Genomic DNA, 15,085 nt, shown 5'->3' on the forward strand with positions numbered 1-15,085 from the left:
CACTCTGGTCTCCCATACGGGAGCCCCAATCCCCCTGCATTGCCAGCTTGTGTAGTAAAAACCTCTCTCCTGGTCATTATCAGTGAGGAGCAGAAGGGCAAAACATGGGCCCTAGGGGGCTTCAAGATCTAAGAAGGCGGCTTCCTGGTGTGGCTTCTTCTGATTGGCCCCAGCGCTGCCACACAGCAGCTCTGATTGGATGTTAAGTTTCCTACCCCGCCCCCTTTAGACCTTGCACTTTACTGAAGGGCAGGGGCGGGGCGAGAAGTAATCCCCAGAGTTCTTCATTAGCTCTAAGAGGGAGGGCACAGGTGGGCGGGGTCATATGTATATTTTGAGGGACATGGATCTGCAGAAAAGATACCCGGGTGGTGACTGAGGAGAAGGAGCAACCATATGGTGTGTGTGTGGGAGGGGGCTGGTGTGTGTCATAGACTCGCAGCCTGGAAACATCCTGAAAGTCACCCGGCCAGGTGGGCACATGGAGAGCGTCCAAATCTGGGGCCCAGAGGTAGGGTCAAAAGTATCACAGCTGGCCTTTTGGCCTCGGGTGGACACAGAATCCAGACCTGCAGCGGATGCCTGGCAAGGCCCGTGTGGTCCAGGGCCCCGCCCGCCGCGCAGAAAGTGGATGGGGACGCTCTTCGGCGGCTCCAGCTCACACACGCCGCGCAGACACGTGCCTGCTGCACGCTGGGTAAATACAAGACCCAGAGCCGAGCCGACCCTAATTTAGACGCCCGGGAACGCAGCGCGCACGCACACGTGTTCCCAACTCGCTGTCACTTTCGTCCCCGCCCCTTCTGTCGCGTGCGGGGGCGGAGCCAGAGAAAGACCTGAGGCGTGGCTGTAACTCTTCGCTCCCAGGGGTTAAAAGGGGAGAAGGCTCTGTGAGCGAGTCATCTCGAAATCTCCTAGAACCTTTCCACCGCCAGCTTCCGCTTCTCAGATCTCTCCTAGCCCCCAACTCAATCCCGGCTTCCAGGGGCTCTGGTGGGAGGGATTAAATATGGAGATGGAGTTCGGAGTCCAGCTTATTATGGAAGCAAGTGGTGGGTGGGGGTTTGCGAAGGACAACCCTGCATCCCCCACAACCTTCGCGTCGCCGCCGGGGATGACGCGGGAGCGCGCAGCCGCCCCCAGAAGGCTCCGGGCGATGGGGCCGGCCTCCACGTAGACCCCGGGGGTCGGTAGCTCCTGCCAGCACGCCTTCACCAAAGCCTGTAGCCTGGTGCAAGCTCGCCTTCCCGCCCCCTACCGCCGCCTCTGCTGCCGCCCCCTCCTTGGAAACCAAGTTACCAACGTTAAACCAATCCCCGAGCGCAACTCAGCCTCCTCCACACCCCACCCGCCGCGCAGCGCCGTCCTCTAGCCCAGCTCAGCGCTCGCGGTCCCCTCGCCTCCTGCGCTTCCCCCGCGGCGGCGATGCCAGGGCCCTCGCCAGGGCTGCACCGGGCGCTGCTCGGCCTCTGGACTGCCCTGGGCCTGGGGCTCCTCAGCCTCTCAGGTAAGCCGGTCTGGCTGAGGGTGGACAGGGTGGGGGCGGAGTTCCTGGACCCGAGAAGCGGCCACAAGCTCCTCCCCTCTCCGCCCTCGCCTCGCTCCCACGCTTCTGCTCCCACCTTGAGCCCAGGGGCCTTCTTTAACCCTCTTCCCCCAAACACACACTGAAGACCCAGCTTCCTGACTTCTCGCTCGCCCAGGTCTCTACCCTACCTTCTTCGAGATCCTGGTTGCTCTTTTGCATCCATCCTCGAGCTCTGGAGACACCACGTCTCCCTTGACCCCTCCCGGGGTACCTCCTTATGTTCTACTATGCACCATAGTCCCTACGGCGTCTTCCCTACTCGAAATCAACGAAGACCCGATCTCACCAACTGCCGTGACTCAAAGGCGCTGTTTCCGCTCCGCTCGGAGCCCTAGCAACCGAGTCCATCGGCTGTCGGCTGTTCCCGCGGTTCTTTTCTCGAGCCCAGCCCCAGACCTCTTTCCGTACTCTTCACCTCTTCACCGGGGTTTGTAATCTTCCCTTACCCTTGCTTGACTCATTCTCATCGCTCTTTCGACACCCCCTCCACTTCAACCACAGTCTCCCCATCTCTTGGCGAGAGGGAGTGAGAACCAGGTGGTTTCCCTTCCTGCGCCCGGGGTCCCCTCCTCCCAGGATTGCTGTGTGCATTGGAGACCCCATCTTTCCTCTCATCTCTCCCCTCCCCGTATGCTTCCCCATCACTCTGCTGGCACCTTGGAGAGCAGGACTCTTCGCTACCACGTACCAGAGACACCCTCGAGGTTTGGGTCGCGGGAGCGCGCTTGTAAACCCGAGACCCCGGCAGGATTTGGAACTCCCGGCTGTGGCCTCTGCTCATTCCCTGGGAATCCCTGACTCGGGCAGAGGGGCACGTAGATCCCAGGGAGGTGGCTCCCAGGCTAAGCTTGCGTTTCTTCGAGCAGCCGTCACGCAGGAACCTTTCTGGGCGGACCTGCAGCCCCGAGTGGCGCTCGTGGAACGCGGGGGATCGCTGTGGTTGAACTGCAGCACCAACTGCCCACGGCCCGAGCGCGGTGGCCTGGAGACCTCGCTGCGCCGGAATGGGACCCAGAGGGGTCTGCGCTGGCTGGCGCGGCAGCTGGTGGACATTCGCGAGCCAGAGACTCAGCCGGTCTGCTTCTTCCGCTGCGCGCGGCGCACACTGCAGGCGCGTGGGCTCATTCGCACTTTTCGTGAGTTCTCAGCGGCCACGCTCTTACTCCACTACTTTCCCTCCCTTCCAGGTCCCGCTCCCTGGGTCAAGGGGTCCTCTCCTCCAGACCCCACTCTCTGAATCCGCACCCCCTCCCCTTCTTGGTCCCCGGAGTTCCAAGCCAAGTCCTTCTGAGCGTGGCATTTCCAACAGCCGTGGTTCCTCCTCCTTGCAGAACGGCCAGATCGTGTGGAGCTGGTGCCGCTGCCAGCCTGGCAGCCAGTGGGCGAGAACTTCACCCTAAGCTGTAGGGTCCCTGGTGCTGGACCTCGTGGGAGTCTCACATTGACCCTGCTGCGGGGACCCCAGGAGCTGATCCGCCGCGGCTTCGCTGGGGAGCCACCCCGAGCGCGGGGCGCAGTGCTCACAGCCACGGTCCTGGCCCGCAGGGAGGACCATGGGGCCAATTTCTCCTGCCGTGCTGAGCTGGACCTTCGGCCGCATGGCCTGGGACTGTTTGAGAACACGTCAGCCCCCAGAGAGCTCCGAACCTTCAGTGAGTAGCTAGGAGGAGAAGGGGCCCAAGAGGGGTCGGGCTGGTGTTTAAGAATTTTGAAGGCAGAGAAATCAGAATTCTGATTCTTGCTCCAACACTCACCAGCCGAAAGTTATTTTCCTTTCTGCGTTGAGGATAATTCCATGTTATAGTACATGTGAAACGCTTAGAACGTACTGAGCGTTCGGTACAAAAGTTCAAGCTCTGTTCTTCTACCACCAGCCCTGCCTCCGGAACCCCCTCGCCTCACTGCCCCCCGGCTCCTGGAAGTGGGTTCAGAAGGACCCGTGAGCTGCGTCCTTGATGGGCTGTTTCCAGTCTCGGAGGCTGGTGTCTACCTGGCGCTGGGGGACCAGAGGCTGAGTCCCAATGTCACCCTCGAAGGGGACGCTCTCATGGTCACTACCACAGCCACAGCCAGCGCAGAGCAGGAGGGCGCCAGGCAACTGGTCTGCAATGTGACCCTGGGGGGCGAGAGCCGAGAGACCCGGGAGAACGTGACTGTCTACAGTAAGAGTGGGACCTCGGGGGTGGAGCCAGAGGAAGGCGAATGCGGGGCCAATAGTGGGTGGGGCCGTGGTATCCGAATAGGCGTTGCCCGAGAGTCCTGAAGGGGCGGGGCAGCTACTACCTGTTGGATAGTCGCTAGAGAGGTGGAGTCTGAGCTGCCCCAAAGGCAGGATCGCAGACCCGACGAGGATACCTAGGTCTGTGGCCTGACCTCCTCAAGGGGGCGGGGCACGAAGGGAGAGAAGCCGGAACAGCCCACCTGTGGGGTGGGCGTGCCCACAGGGGTCTGGGGCGTGGAGTTTGAGCTGAGTCTTGGAAAGATGCGCGTTTCTGAACCTGCACTGTACGAACTGTTCGGCTGCAGGGGGTAAGTTTCGGGTTACTGAGCTGCAGCCTTGAGCGGTGGGAGGGGCGTGGTCAGTGGTCTCCCGGCCAATGCCCCCCGCCCCAGGTTTCCCGGAGCCCCACCTTACTCTGAGCGAGCCCAACGCCCCCGAGGGGACGATCGTGACAGTAACCTGCGCAGCGGAGACCCAAGCCCTAGTCACTCTAGACGGAATTCCAGCTGCGGCCCCGGGACAGCCCGCCCAACTCCAGCTAAACGCCACCGAGAACGACGACAGGCGTGGCTTCTTCTGCGACGCCACCCTCGAAGTTGACGGGGAGACCCTGAGTAAGAACAGGAGCGTAGAACTGCGCGTCTTATGTGAGTTGGCCTTTAACCTCTCGCCTCCCTCCTCGTCATCTCAAGGGCCTACCCGATCTCTGGCCGTATCGTGGAAGTGGAGGCTTTTCTCACGTCTAGGCTCCTGTATATATATGCCCCTGCCCTCAGACGCTCCCCGGCTGGACGATTCAGACTGTCCCAGGAGCTGGACGTGGCCGGAGGGACCAGAGCAGACACTGCGCTGCGACGCCCGCGGAAACCCACAGCCCTCGGTGCACTGCACGCGGCCTGACGGCGGGGCGGTGCTGGCCCTGGGCTTGCTGGGACCGGTCACTCGTGCGCTCGCTGGCACTTACCGCTGCACTGCGACCAACGACCAAGGCCAGGCGGTCAAGGACGTGACCTTGACGGTGGAGTGTGAGTGGGGGTGCATGGGGCACACCTCTGTCTGGTTCTCAGGTCCTAGGGGTGGCCTGACTACACAGGAGGGTGGAAACAGGGTCTAAGGTGTGCTTTTGAGCAGGATTTTGAGAAGGTGGTGAGCGGGTTTATGGGAAGATCTTATGAGAAGGACTGTTCATGGGGTTCTCATGACTACACTGAACTGAACTATGAGAAGGGAGGAGAGGATGAGGTGGGAGTGTGCACAGGGGCCTGGGGCGTGGCGTTTGAGCTGAATATTGGAAAGGTGGGTGCTCCAAAACAACTAACAATTTTTAGGTCAAAATGGGGAGGGTCAAACAGTGATCAGTGCCAAACTCCTTTGCTTCAGTGGCCAGTCCCTGTGCAGAGTGTAGCCTGCCTGCCTAGGATGGGAAAAAAGGGTCCAGGGACTCTAGACTGTCTACTAAACCCCAGACTCAACAATGCTCCCCTCTCTAGATGCACCAGCGCTGGACAGCGTGGGCTGCCCTGAACGCATTACCTGGCTGGAAGGAACAGAGGCCTCCCTGAGTTGTGTGGCTCATGGGGTCCCACCACCCAACGTGAGCTGTGTGCGCTTTGGGGGAGCTGAGGTCATTGAGGGCCTAATGCGTGTGGCCCGGGAGCACGCGGGCACCTACCGCTGCGAAGCCACTAATGCCCGAGGGTCGGCAGCTAAAAATGTGGCTGTGACAGTGGAATGTAAGTGGGCACAACACGGTTCAAGATGGGGCATGTCAGAATAACCTTGGATAACTGACTTCAGTTGCTCTGCTCCCCAGATGGCCCCAGATTTGAGGAGGTGAGCTGCCCCAGCAACTGGACATGGGTAGAAGGATCTGGGCGACTTTTTTCCTGTGAGGTGGCTGGGAAGCCACAGCCAAGCGTGGAGTGTGTTGGCTCCGGAGGCACCAGTGAGGGGATGCTGCTGCCACTGGCACCCCCAGACCCAGGTTCCAGAGCCCCCCGCATCCCTAGTGATCTGGCACCGGGTACCTACATCTGCAATGCCACCAATCGGCACGGTTCCATGGTCAAGATGGTCACCGTGAGCGCGGAGTGTGAGCGAGGCCCAGGCGGGCGGAGGGTAGGGGGCGCTGCGGGTCTCGGCCCTTCCCTGACCCATTCCCCCCACCCCCCGCACAACCCCGTGGCTGTTTTGCAGCGCCACCGCAAATGGATGAATCTACCTGTCCAAGTCACCAGTCTTGGCTGGAAGGCGCGGAGGCTGCTGCCCTGGCCTGCTCCGCCCGGGGTCGCCCCTCCCCGCAAGTAAGCTGCTCCCGGGAAGGCGCGCCTCGGCCGCAGCGGCTGCGCGTGTCCCGAGAGGATGCGGGCACTTATCGCTGCTTGGCCACCAACGCACACGGCACGGACGCCCGGATCATCACCGTGGGCGTGGAATGTGAGTAGGGCAGCACCAGATGGAGGGCACTTGGTCTCCAGGACAGTGAATAGAAGAGGTGGGATTGCCCAGGATTGTTCAAGGGCACCTCTCCTAGTCCCATTCCCAGGGACAAGGAATCCCGGCCTTAACATGAGGGTAAAAGAAAACTCTAGGGAACAAAAGCCGGCTCCCCTCAGTTTCTGGGTCTGAAAGGCACTGGCCTGGGTCCCTACCTCCTTCCACTCAGTGAAGCAGGGTTCAGTTTAATCCCAACAGGCCAGTGGTGGGGGGAGGGGACTCTGATGGAAGGCAGAATCCTTGCCTGTTCATTTCAGGAGGGGTGGTCTCAAAAGGGGGCGCTTGGTCAGCAGCTGGTCCCCTTCCACATCCTGTCCCCTGTAGATCGCCCAGTGGTGGCCGAGCTGGCTGCTTCACCTCCAGGAGGCGTGCGGCCAGGTGGGAACTTCACGTTGACCTGTCGAGCCGAGGCTTGGCCCCCAGCCCAGATCAGCTGGCGCGCGCCCCCAGGGGCGCTCAACATTGGCCTGTCGAGCAATAACAGCACGCTGAGCGTGGCTGGCGCCATGGGCAGCCACGGCGGCGAGTACGAGTGCGCAGCCACCAACGCGCATGGGCGCCACACGCGGCGCATCACAGTGCGAGTGGCTGGTAAGTGGCAATGGGGAGGAGGCGGGGTGAGGGATCTGAAGGCGGCTGTGACCTGCGCCTTGGTATTATTGATCCCACCCCTGCCTCCCTCTCAATCTCCACAGATGAGACTGATGTGAACCAGGGTAGAAATTAGGGGCGCCCTGATGGGTGGGGCTTTGATGGCGGGTTCGAGGTGGCAAGTGGAGGGACAGGGAGCTGGCTGGAATCAAAGTAAGGGAACCTTCGAGGATGTGACTGTTATGAGGAGGGACTTCATATTAACTTTTGAGCGGTGGAGACTTGATACAATTTAGCCTCCACTGTGTGTCTGTGGAGAAGGGGGTTGAAGAGGGACCAAGGGAAGAGGATTGGGGTGAGGCCCCCAAGATTCCCACTCTCATTTCGTGTATCTCTAGGTGGGGTTGGGGTCTTTTTTTTTTTTAACTTTTTTTTTTTGCCGTGTGAGATCTTAGTTCTTTGACCGGGAATGGAAACTGCGCCCCCTGCAGTTGGAACGCGGAGTCTCAACCGCTGGGGAAATCCCTAGGGGCTGGGGTCTTTCTGGGGAGTAGGAATGACCAGGTCACCCTCCCCATCGTTTTGAGGATGAGGAGAGTTGGTTGACTTGGTATCCCTGGGGTTAGGGGCTTTTATCCTCTCTGTGATGGGGTGGTGTGTAAGATGGGTCAAGGGCATCACCCGAGTTGGGGGTGCCCTTACTGGGGTCACTCTTTTCCTCCAAGGCTGAGTTCCCTGATGCTCCCTGCCAGCCGCATGAGGACTGACTTCATGCCTGTGGGGAGGGGAAGAAGTGGCCCGGGCTTGGCGTGTGGACCGAGCCCGGAGCTCGTCATCCTCTTTGAGCGTCTCCACCCCGCAGGTCCGTGGCTCTGGGTCGCTGTGGGCGGCGCGGCGGGGGGCGCGGCACTCCTGGCCGCGGGGGCCGGCCTGGCCTTCTACGTGCAGTCCACCGCCTGCAAGAAGGGCGAGTATAACGTGCAGGAGGCCGAGAGCTCAGGCGAGGCCGTATGTCTCAACGGCGCGGGTGCCGGCGCCGGCAGGGATGCAGGTGCTGAAGGTGGATCAGAAGCTGCGGGCACCTCGGAGGTGCCGGCAGGGGGCGAGGTCTTCGCCATCCAGCTGACGTCAGCGTGAGCCCGCACCCCTCTCCCCGCGGGCCGGGGACGCTCCCCGCAGATTCACACGGGGGCTGATTTATTGTTCTATTTATTTATGTATTCAATTCCAGGGGCGTCACCCCGCATTTTCTACCCCTCCCCCAATAAAATTTTTATAAAGGACTCCGGCTCCATCTGCTTCAGTCTGCGATGGGGAAGCAATCCAGGGTTTGAATCCCAGCCCTGCCGGTTGCTGATTCAAAAAAACCTTTTGGCTTTTGAGGACCTACTACATGTCAGGCACGGTCCAAGCCACCTTCTCATGACTAGACCTGGAGTTTGCTCTCCATGCCATTTCCTGCCCTTCCTAGGCCCTTGGGCCAGGGTGGGGACCTTGCTCCTTCCTCCCTTTCAGCCGCTTATCTCTTCCGCCCAGCGCTGCCTTCTAATCCGGCTGATGTTTGGGGGTGGGAGCTACATGAGCTTTCCCCCAGGCCCGGTTCCGAGCAGAGCTGAGCCTGCCTTCCTTGGATGGGTGGAGGCCCTTCCCAGGGGTCTAGGCACCACCAGTCCCCAATGCCCTGCAGGGATGGGTAAACAAATCTGTGTCTGTGAGTGTCAGCCTCTGGGATGTCCCTCCTATTACAGAGGCCACCCCTGCCCCACCCTCAAGGCCTCCTTCATCCTCTGCCATCCGTAGTGGAGTTTACCCCTAACCTGTCTTTATATTTTATTATTTATTGGCTGCACCCGAAGCAGGTGGGATCTTAGTTCCCTGACAGGAATCAAACCCACACCCTCTGCATTGGAAGGCGGAGTCTTAAGCACTGGACCACTGGGACGTCCCCCAACGTGCCTTTCATCGACTTGGCCATCGTGATTCAGAAGAGACACAAAGGGTACCAGCCGCGTGCCCCATCCCCCACAGCACACCACCAGCCATCCCCCTCACCCTCCGCAGCAGCAGGAGAGAACAGCTGTGCCTCCGCTGCCCCGTTTCCTCCTCCCTCAAAAGCAGGAACACAGAGCTGCCAGAAGGAAGCAGGCCTGGACAGCTCCAGCTCCCCAGGCCAGCCGCTCCACCCCAAAATTTCAGGAGAAAAGGTGAGAGCAGGAAACGGGGGCACCAGAGGCCAAGCCAGTGCTGGGTGCCAGGTACAGAAGGCGACAAGGCCCAAGCGAGGTGCCATCCCTGCTGTACCCCCTCCTTGATTCACCTCTCTCTGCCCTCACCCGAGTCCTCAAGGTTTCCGGAGTCCCACAGAGTCCTCCCTGCCACAGGGCTCATGCTATCGCCTCGGCCTCAGGTGTCCTTACCTCAAATAGTCCCCGTAGCTGGTTCCTTACCATCAGGCCTCTACACAGAGGTCACCTGCTCAGAGAGGCCTTCCCTGCGAACATGGTATCATCCCCAACTCCTCACCTCCTGATGTGCTTTATTTTCTTATTCTTTCTTTCTTTATGGCTGGGCTGGGTCTTTGTTGCTTTGCACTGGCTTTCTCTAGTTGCAGCGAGCATGGCTACTCTTTGTTGCTGTGTGTGACCTTATTTCGGGGTCTTCCCTTGTGACTCAGTGGTAAAGAATCTGCCTGCAATGCAGGAGCCACAGGTTCCATCCCTGGGTCCGGTAGATCCCCTCAAAGAGGGCGTGGCAACCCACTTCAGTATTCTTTACCTGGAGAATCCCGCGAGCAGAGGAGCCTGTCGGGCTATACAGTCCATGGGGTCACAAAGAGTCGGACACAACTGACGTGACTTAGCATGCACGCACCTTCTTATTGCCGAGCACAGGGCAGACTTCTGCTGCTGCGGCTCCTGGACTCTAAAGCACAGGCTCAGTAGTTGTGGCCCGTGGGCTTAATTACTCTGCAGCATGTGGGATTTTCCCATATCAGGGACTGAACCTGTTTCTCCTTCATTAGCAGGTGAATCCTTTACTCCTGAGCCACCAGGGAAGCCCTCTTTTTCTAATTCTGTTAATTTGGCTGTGCCAGATCTTAGTTGCAGCATGTGGGATCTCGTTTCCTGATTAAGGATCAAACTCAGGCCCCCTGCATTGGAAGGGCAGAGTCTTAATCACTGGACCACCAGGAAGTTCCACTTTATTTTTCTCTGTAGCACGATCACTATTTGACATTCTATTAGTCCTCACTGAATATTTGCTTACTACCATTCTAGAATATTGGCTTTGCTAGAGCAGGGATCCTTGTTAAATTCCCAACTGAGTGCCCCCTAGGGCCCTGGCACACATTACTTGCTCCATAAACACTGACTTAGTGGATACGACTTGGTGGATACAAACAGCCAGGGGTTTGGAGACACACAAAATGAGACCCTTGTGTGCTGTATCTATCCCTCAAGAGCTTCTCCGTGCTGGGCACTGGTGGTGGGGTGGGGAACTCATGGTCAAGAACACAGAGGTGGTGAGCTTGGATCTCTGAAGTCATGGTCCAGTAGGGGAGATGAATGTGGACGAAACAACCCTGGACCAGTACAGAAGGGAAACATTTAATTAAAATTTTTAATTATTTTGGGCCACACCACGTGGCTTGTGGGATCTTTGTTCCCCAACCAGGGATTAAACCTGCACCCCCTGTAGTGGAAGCAGAGTCCTAACCACTGGACCAGGGAAGTGCTGAGAGGTGAAGCTTCCGAACCTCTTAGAATCTCCCCAGTTTCTAAGAGGGAGATGCGTTCTAAGAAGCTGAACTAGAGCCTAATGTGGGGTGGGAGGGGTGTCCATTTTAGGCTGGATGCTCAAGGAAGGCTTCTCTGAAGATGTGGTGTCCAAGCAGAGCATCCTCCCCTGCACCCTGCAAAGGATAAGGTGGCAGCTACTGGAGAGGTGCGGGAGGGCATGCTGAGTCGAGGGAAGGCAGGACGGGGTGAGTCAGGGATCTGAGGGCTGAGCAATCTGCCCCAGGCCTCCTCCACAGGCTCAGTCAGGAGAGACAAAGGGGGTCTCAGAGGGGCTTATCTTCCCTCTGAGGCCAAGCAGGCCTCACTCACCCCCCCACAGCAGGGACCATCCCGCCCATCCTTGACACGCCCCTCCCTCCGCCCCTCCCTCCTTTCTTCCCTCCCTCCTCCCTTCCGAGTAGTGGTGGCCTGCACCTCCTAGCGACAGGGGCAGAGCTCCATGTCTCTCCTGTGTGGCTTTTGGCTTCAGGCTAGGGACACCCTTCGGTGGGGTCAGAGAGAACAGGAAAGGGGGAAGGGCCACAGAGGCGTGCGGAAGGAGGCAGGAAGGGGACATTCTGCAGGCAGTGGTGGGGCTGCAAGATGAAGGGCCCACTTGAGTCCATGTGTGTCTGTACTGCGCGTGTGTCCTGCGTCTATCAACATATGTGTGTCGTTCTGTTCTGTGTGTGGTCTGTGTCTGATGAGTGACAGCACACGTGTGTCTGCTGATGTATCTCCGGTGTGTTTTGATGTACCTGCCAGCCTGTGTGTCTGTCTTGGGTGTTTAAAAAAAATTTTTTTTAAGTTTTGGTTGCAGCGCACGGCATGCAGAATCTTAGTTCTCTGGCTGGGGACTGAACCCTTGCCTCCTGCATGGGGACCGCAGCGTTTTCACCACTGGACTGCCAGGGAAGTCCTTGTGTCTGTCTTTCTGAATGTGCTGCCTCTGGGTGTGCTGGCAGTTGCCCTCTATGGGATGTTGTAACAAAGGTGACTGTCTTGTGGAGCAGGAGGCTGATAGCTGTTTAGATGACTGTCTGGGTCCCTTGGAAAACCCGGTGAAAAAACCCCTCCCCCACATTCCCAGGCCAGGGGAGAGGCAGGTGAGGGCGCGCGAGGTGGGGTCCCAAAGTTACAGTGCCCCTTCTGAACAGATCTATTCTTTATTGTCACTTCTATTAACAATATGAGTGTCAGCGCTGACAGCACTTCTGAGGGGGGTGCTCAGCCAAGCCTGATTGAAGCAGGAGCCAAAGAGGGGGCTAGTGACCCCCCCAACCAGGAGCTCTGGGGCCTTGAGGCCTGGGTCTTCCATCTGAGGTCTCTGCATGGGGAGGGGATGGAGAGGAGGTAGGCTGGACCCCTCTAGACTCAGGCTCTTCCCCCTAGGAGGAATTCAGCCCATATTCCCCATGAAGAAACTGAGGCAGGACAGGCTCGGCTGAGTGAGGAAGGGCTTACCCTTCCTGAGCTGAGGCTGGGTGGGGGCCCAGGGACACCCCACATCTGCCACATAGCTTCTTGGGCTGCACATTTTTCCTGGGCACCAGCCAGCAGCTAGAGCACCGGGTGCCATATTTCTTGTACCTGGGATGGGGGTGCAAGAAACCGACATTCAGCAGGCAGGGGGAGCCCAGAAACCGCCACGAGAGAGGCACGTTCCCAGAGGTGGGTGTTTTCCCAATACCCCATGCTGTCTAAGTTCGGACTCAAGTGAGGACCCCACCCCCAACCCCTCGTCCATTTTGAGGACCTGATGCCACAAGCGTTGCAGAGAGGGGTACCATCCTCAGCATCTCTCCACAGAGGGGTCCTCTTGGTCTTACAGGAAGCACAGCAGCGGGGCGCTGAAAGGGCAGAGGCCAAACGGCAGGGGTCAGAGGCCAAGAGCCTGAGCTCCGGAGACCTGTGTGGGATGGGCCTTTTGTGTACATGTGGGTGGGAGGGGGCTCTCTGTGAAAGCCACCCACTCCCAGCCAGCCCCAGATCTAAGACAGACGGAAAGCCAGGAAGGGAGACAGATGGCAAAGCTCAGCAGAGGAGGAAGCCGGGGGTGGGGGTGACTCAGCTTTAGTGGATGGGGGATGCTGCGACTGCTCCTGGATGGGTCTAAATAGGGAAGCGGGATGGGGAGAAAGATAAGGAAGAAAAGAAAATGCTGCCCCCTTCACCTTTCCCCAGTATTTATAGCTCTTAAGTCTCCAGGACTCACCCAGGGCCTCGCTGCCTCCCGGGTTGGCCTCTGGGCCTCTGGAAGGGCCTGGAGTGGGAGACCCTGGAGAGCGGCTGCTGCAGGCCAGGCTGGGGAGTAGACAGGGCATTAGCACAGAGGGTCTGGATCCTGCCCCAGACAGCCCCCAGATTTAAGATTTTTAAATGATATGTATTTATTTAGTTTTGGGCTACACCGTGGCTTGTGGGATCTTAGTTCCCCAACCAGGATAGAACCCATGCCTTCAGCAATGAAAGCGCAGAGTCTCAGCCACAGGACTGCCAGGGAGTTCCCCCAAATGAAGATTTACTATCAAGGCATCTGGCACTGTCCCCTCTCCCCCAACCAAGGGGGCATCTGATGTCTGAAAGGCCTGGCCCTGCCCCTCATGAGTAATCATAAACATAATAATCTGAGGAGACAGTAAGCCTATGGCCAGCTTTGTCAGGTTGAAAACTCAATTCTCCCTGGTCCTTGCTGTGTGACAAGGGATTTCATCCTCTGTGCCTCAGTTTCTGCATCTGTAAAGTGGGCTTCACAAGGCCTCAGCGAGTCCATACACACCAAGTGCTGTTACCTCTGTGGCTAATGTCATGTCTGACAAACGGTAGCTATTATCATTGCAGGAAAAACTAACAGAAGCAGCAGCCCCCAGGTATGGTGAGGCCATTTCACTAGGAGAAGACTCTGGCTCAGTCCTGGATTTGACTGGCTCGTAGCAGAAAGGCCAGGAACAGGCATCAGCCTGAGGTCTCGCTCAGAGATGAGGCTGTTTGGACTTCCCTGGCAGTCCAGTGGTTAAAACTCTGCGCACCCAATGGAGGGGGGTGAGTGTTCCACCCTTGGTCAGGGAACTAAGATCTGACAGGCCAAAAAAAGTTTTTAAAAAATATAAATAAATAAATAAAGGAGAAAGGCAGTTACAGAGATGAGGCCATTTGTAATGCAGGCCTGGGGTGGTAGTCCATAAGCAAATGCCTGGAAGCACCTCCCTACCCCGCAGCACTATTATTATTGTTTAGTTGCTGAGTCCTCTCTCCAACTCTTCTTGACCCCATGGACTATAGCCTGCCAGACTCCTTTATCCATGGAATTTCCCAGGCAAAAGAATACTGAAGCAGGTTGCTATTTCCTTCTCCAGAGGATCTTCCCCACCCAAGGATCAAACCCGCATCTCCTGCATTGGCAGGTGGATTCTTTACCACTGAGCCACTAGGGAAGGCCCACTGCTCTTGTTATTACTTGCATAAAGGGTGCCCTTGCCCAGGCCAGCTCCTACCTGTAACTGGGTATAATCTGTAGGCTGGAATCCGGCTTTATCTGAAACTTCAGGGTCACCCCCTCAAAGAGAGGGTCCACTTTTTCGGCACCCCGCTGGGGGTTTGACTGCTTCCGGGGCCTCCTCTGTGGTTGGGCTGGAGAAGTCGAGGGAGCCCGTGGGGGCCCCAGGTTGGGGCTCTGCTGGCTGACTGGGGTCAGCATGTTCTCGGCATCCTTGGCCAGAGGTAGGGGTCCCAGGGCCTTCGGCTCCCAGTAGGGCCCCAGGGCCTGGGTGTCCCAGGGGGTCTGGGCCAGCTCCTCTGCTGTGTCTTGGAGGAAGCGCAGGGCAGTGACCGAGTCTTGGTGTGCAGGCCAGAAGGACCTGGGGACAATGGCCGGTGTGGTCACCCCCTTCCGTGGGCGGCAACTACGAGGGTCTCAAAGACATGGAGCAAGAACTGCACAGTCTCTGACCCCCATATGACCCCCCAATATCCCTGGGGATCAGGATCTCGTCCTTGCAAGTACCAGTAACTAACATTTTGACCCCTCAGTAACCCTAGGAACCAGAGATCATGACCCATTGACCACTGGGCCAGGTGGGGGGAAGGGCTGCTCGTGTACGCACCTGCCACTGGGTCTGAAGCATCCTGGGGTTCTTGATGCCTGCCGGATCGGGGGTTCCGGGGACGGCTCAGGGTTCAGGCAGGGCGGCGCTAGCAGCTCTCGCAGCATGGCGAAGTCCGGGGCTGCCTCGGCCTCCATTGCGTCCTAGCCCAGCCCCCCTTCCCAAATCTCGCCTGGCCCCGCCCACGCCGGGCCCACTTGATGAGCCCCACCTGCGTGGGGGGGCGCTTCTGGCTGAGGGTGCAAGGGGCTCCACCTGGGGGGGCGGGGGGCGGGGCCAGTAGGATTGGGCGCCTCTAGCGGGTGAT

General features: G+C 58.5%; 2 protein-coding genes across 3 annotated transcripts; one reads left to right on the forward strand and one right to left on the reverse strand.

Annotated features, from left to right (window-relative positions):
• ICAM5 (intercellular adhesion molecule 5) lies at positions 1,005-8,179 on the forward strand. Of its 2 annotated transcripts, none has more exons than XM_018051026.1 (11): positions 1,005-1,507; positions 2,455-2,724; positions 2,920-3,240; positions 3,463-3,750; positions 4,202-4,456; positions 4,586-4,834; positions 5,300-5,542; positions 5,623-5,901; positions 6,006-6,245; positions 6,630-6,896; positions 7,759-8,179. In XM_018051026.1, the coding sequence occupies exons 1-11, from the start codon at positions 1,426-1,428 to the stop codon at positions 8,031-8,033; spliced, it is 2,769 nt and encodes a 922-aa protein (XP_017906515.1). In that variant the 5' UTR covers positions 1,005-1,425; the 3' UTR covers positions 8,034-8,179. The 2 variants fall into 2 exon arrangements, with proteins under 2 accessions (XP_017906515.1, XP_017906516.1); XM_018051027.1 differs by having other exon boundaries at positions 1,007-1,507; positions 7,622-7,849.
• Positions 12,136-14,915, reverse strand: ZGLP1 (zinc finger, GATA-like protein 1). Its single transcript, XM_018051673.1, has 5 exons — positions 14,779-14,915; positions 14,170-14,577; positions 12,891-12,979; positions 12,432-12,525; positions 12,136-12,265 (listed from the first exon to the last, which is right to left on the reverse strand). Exons 1-5 carry the CDS (start codon positions 14,913-14,915, stop codon positions 12,136-12,138), a joined length of 858 nt encoding a protein of 285 aa, XP_017907162.1.

This window comes from Capra hircus, chromosome 7 (genome assembly GCF_001704415.2).
Source record: "Capra hircus breed San Clemente chromosome 7, ASM170441v1, whole genome shotgun sequence".
Lineage (NCBI taxonomy): Eukaryota > Metazoa > Chordata > Mammalia > Artiodactyla > Bovidae > Capra > Capra hircus.

Bases quoted from the DNA above. Each gene is read 5' to 3' on its own strand.
- ICAM5 (XM_018051026.1), top strand. From the start codon at position 1,426: ATGCCAGGGCCCTCGCCAGGGCTGCACCGGGCGCTGCTCGGCCTCTGG. The intron at 1,508-2,454 runs GTAAGCCGGTCT...TTCTTCGAGCAG, and splicing joins GGGGCTCCTCAGCCTCTCAG to CCGTCACGCAGGAACCTTTC. The intron at 4,457-4,585 runs GTGAGTTGGCCT...CCCTGCCCTCAG, and splicing joins CGTAGAACTGCGCGTCTTAT to ACGCTCCCCGGCTGGACGAT.
- ZGLP1 (XM_018051673.1), bottom strand. From the start codon at position 14,915: ATGGAGGCCGAGGCAGCCCCGGACTTCGCCATGCTGCGAGAGCTGCTA. The intron at 12,980-14,169 runs GTAGGAGCTGGC...TCTACTCCCCAG, and splicing joins CAGATTATACCCAGTTACAG to CCTGGCCTGCAGCAGCCGCT. The intron at 12,266-12,431 runs GTCCTCAAAATG...CCCCCATCCCAG, and splicing joins TGCAACGCTTGTGGCATCAG to GTACAAGAAATATGGCACCC.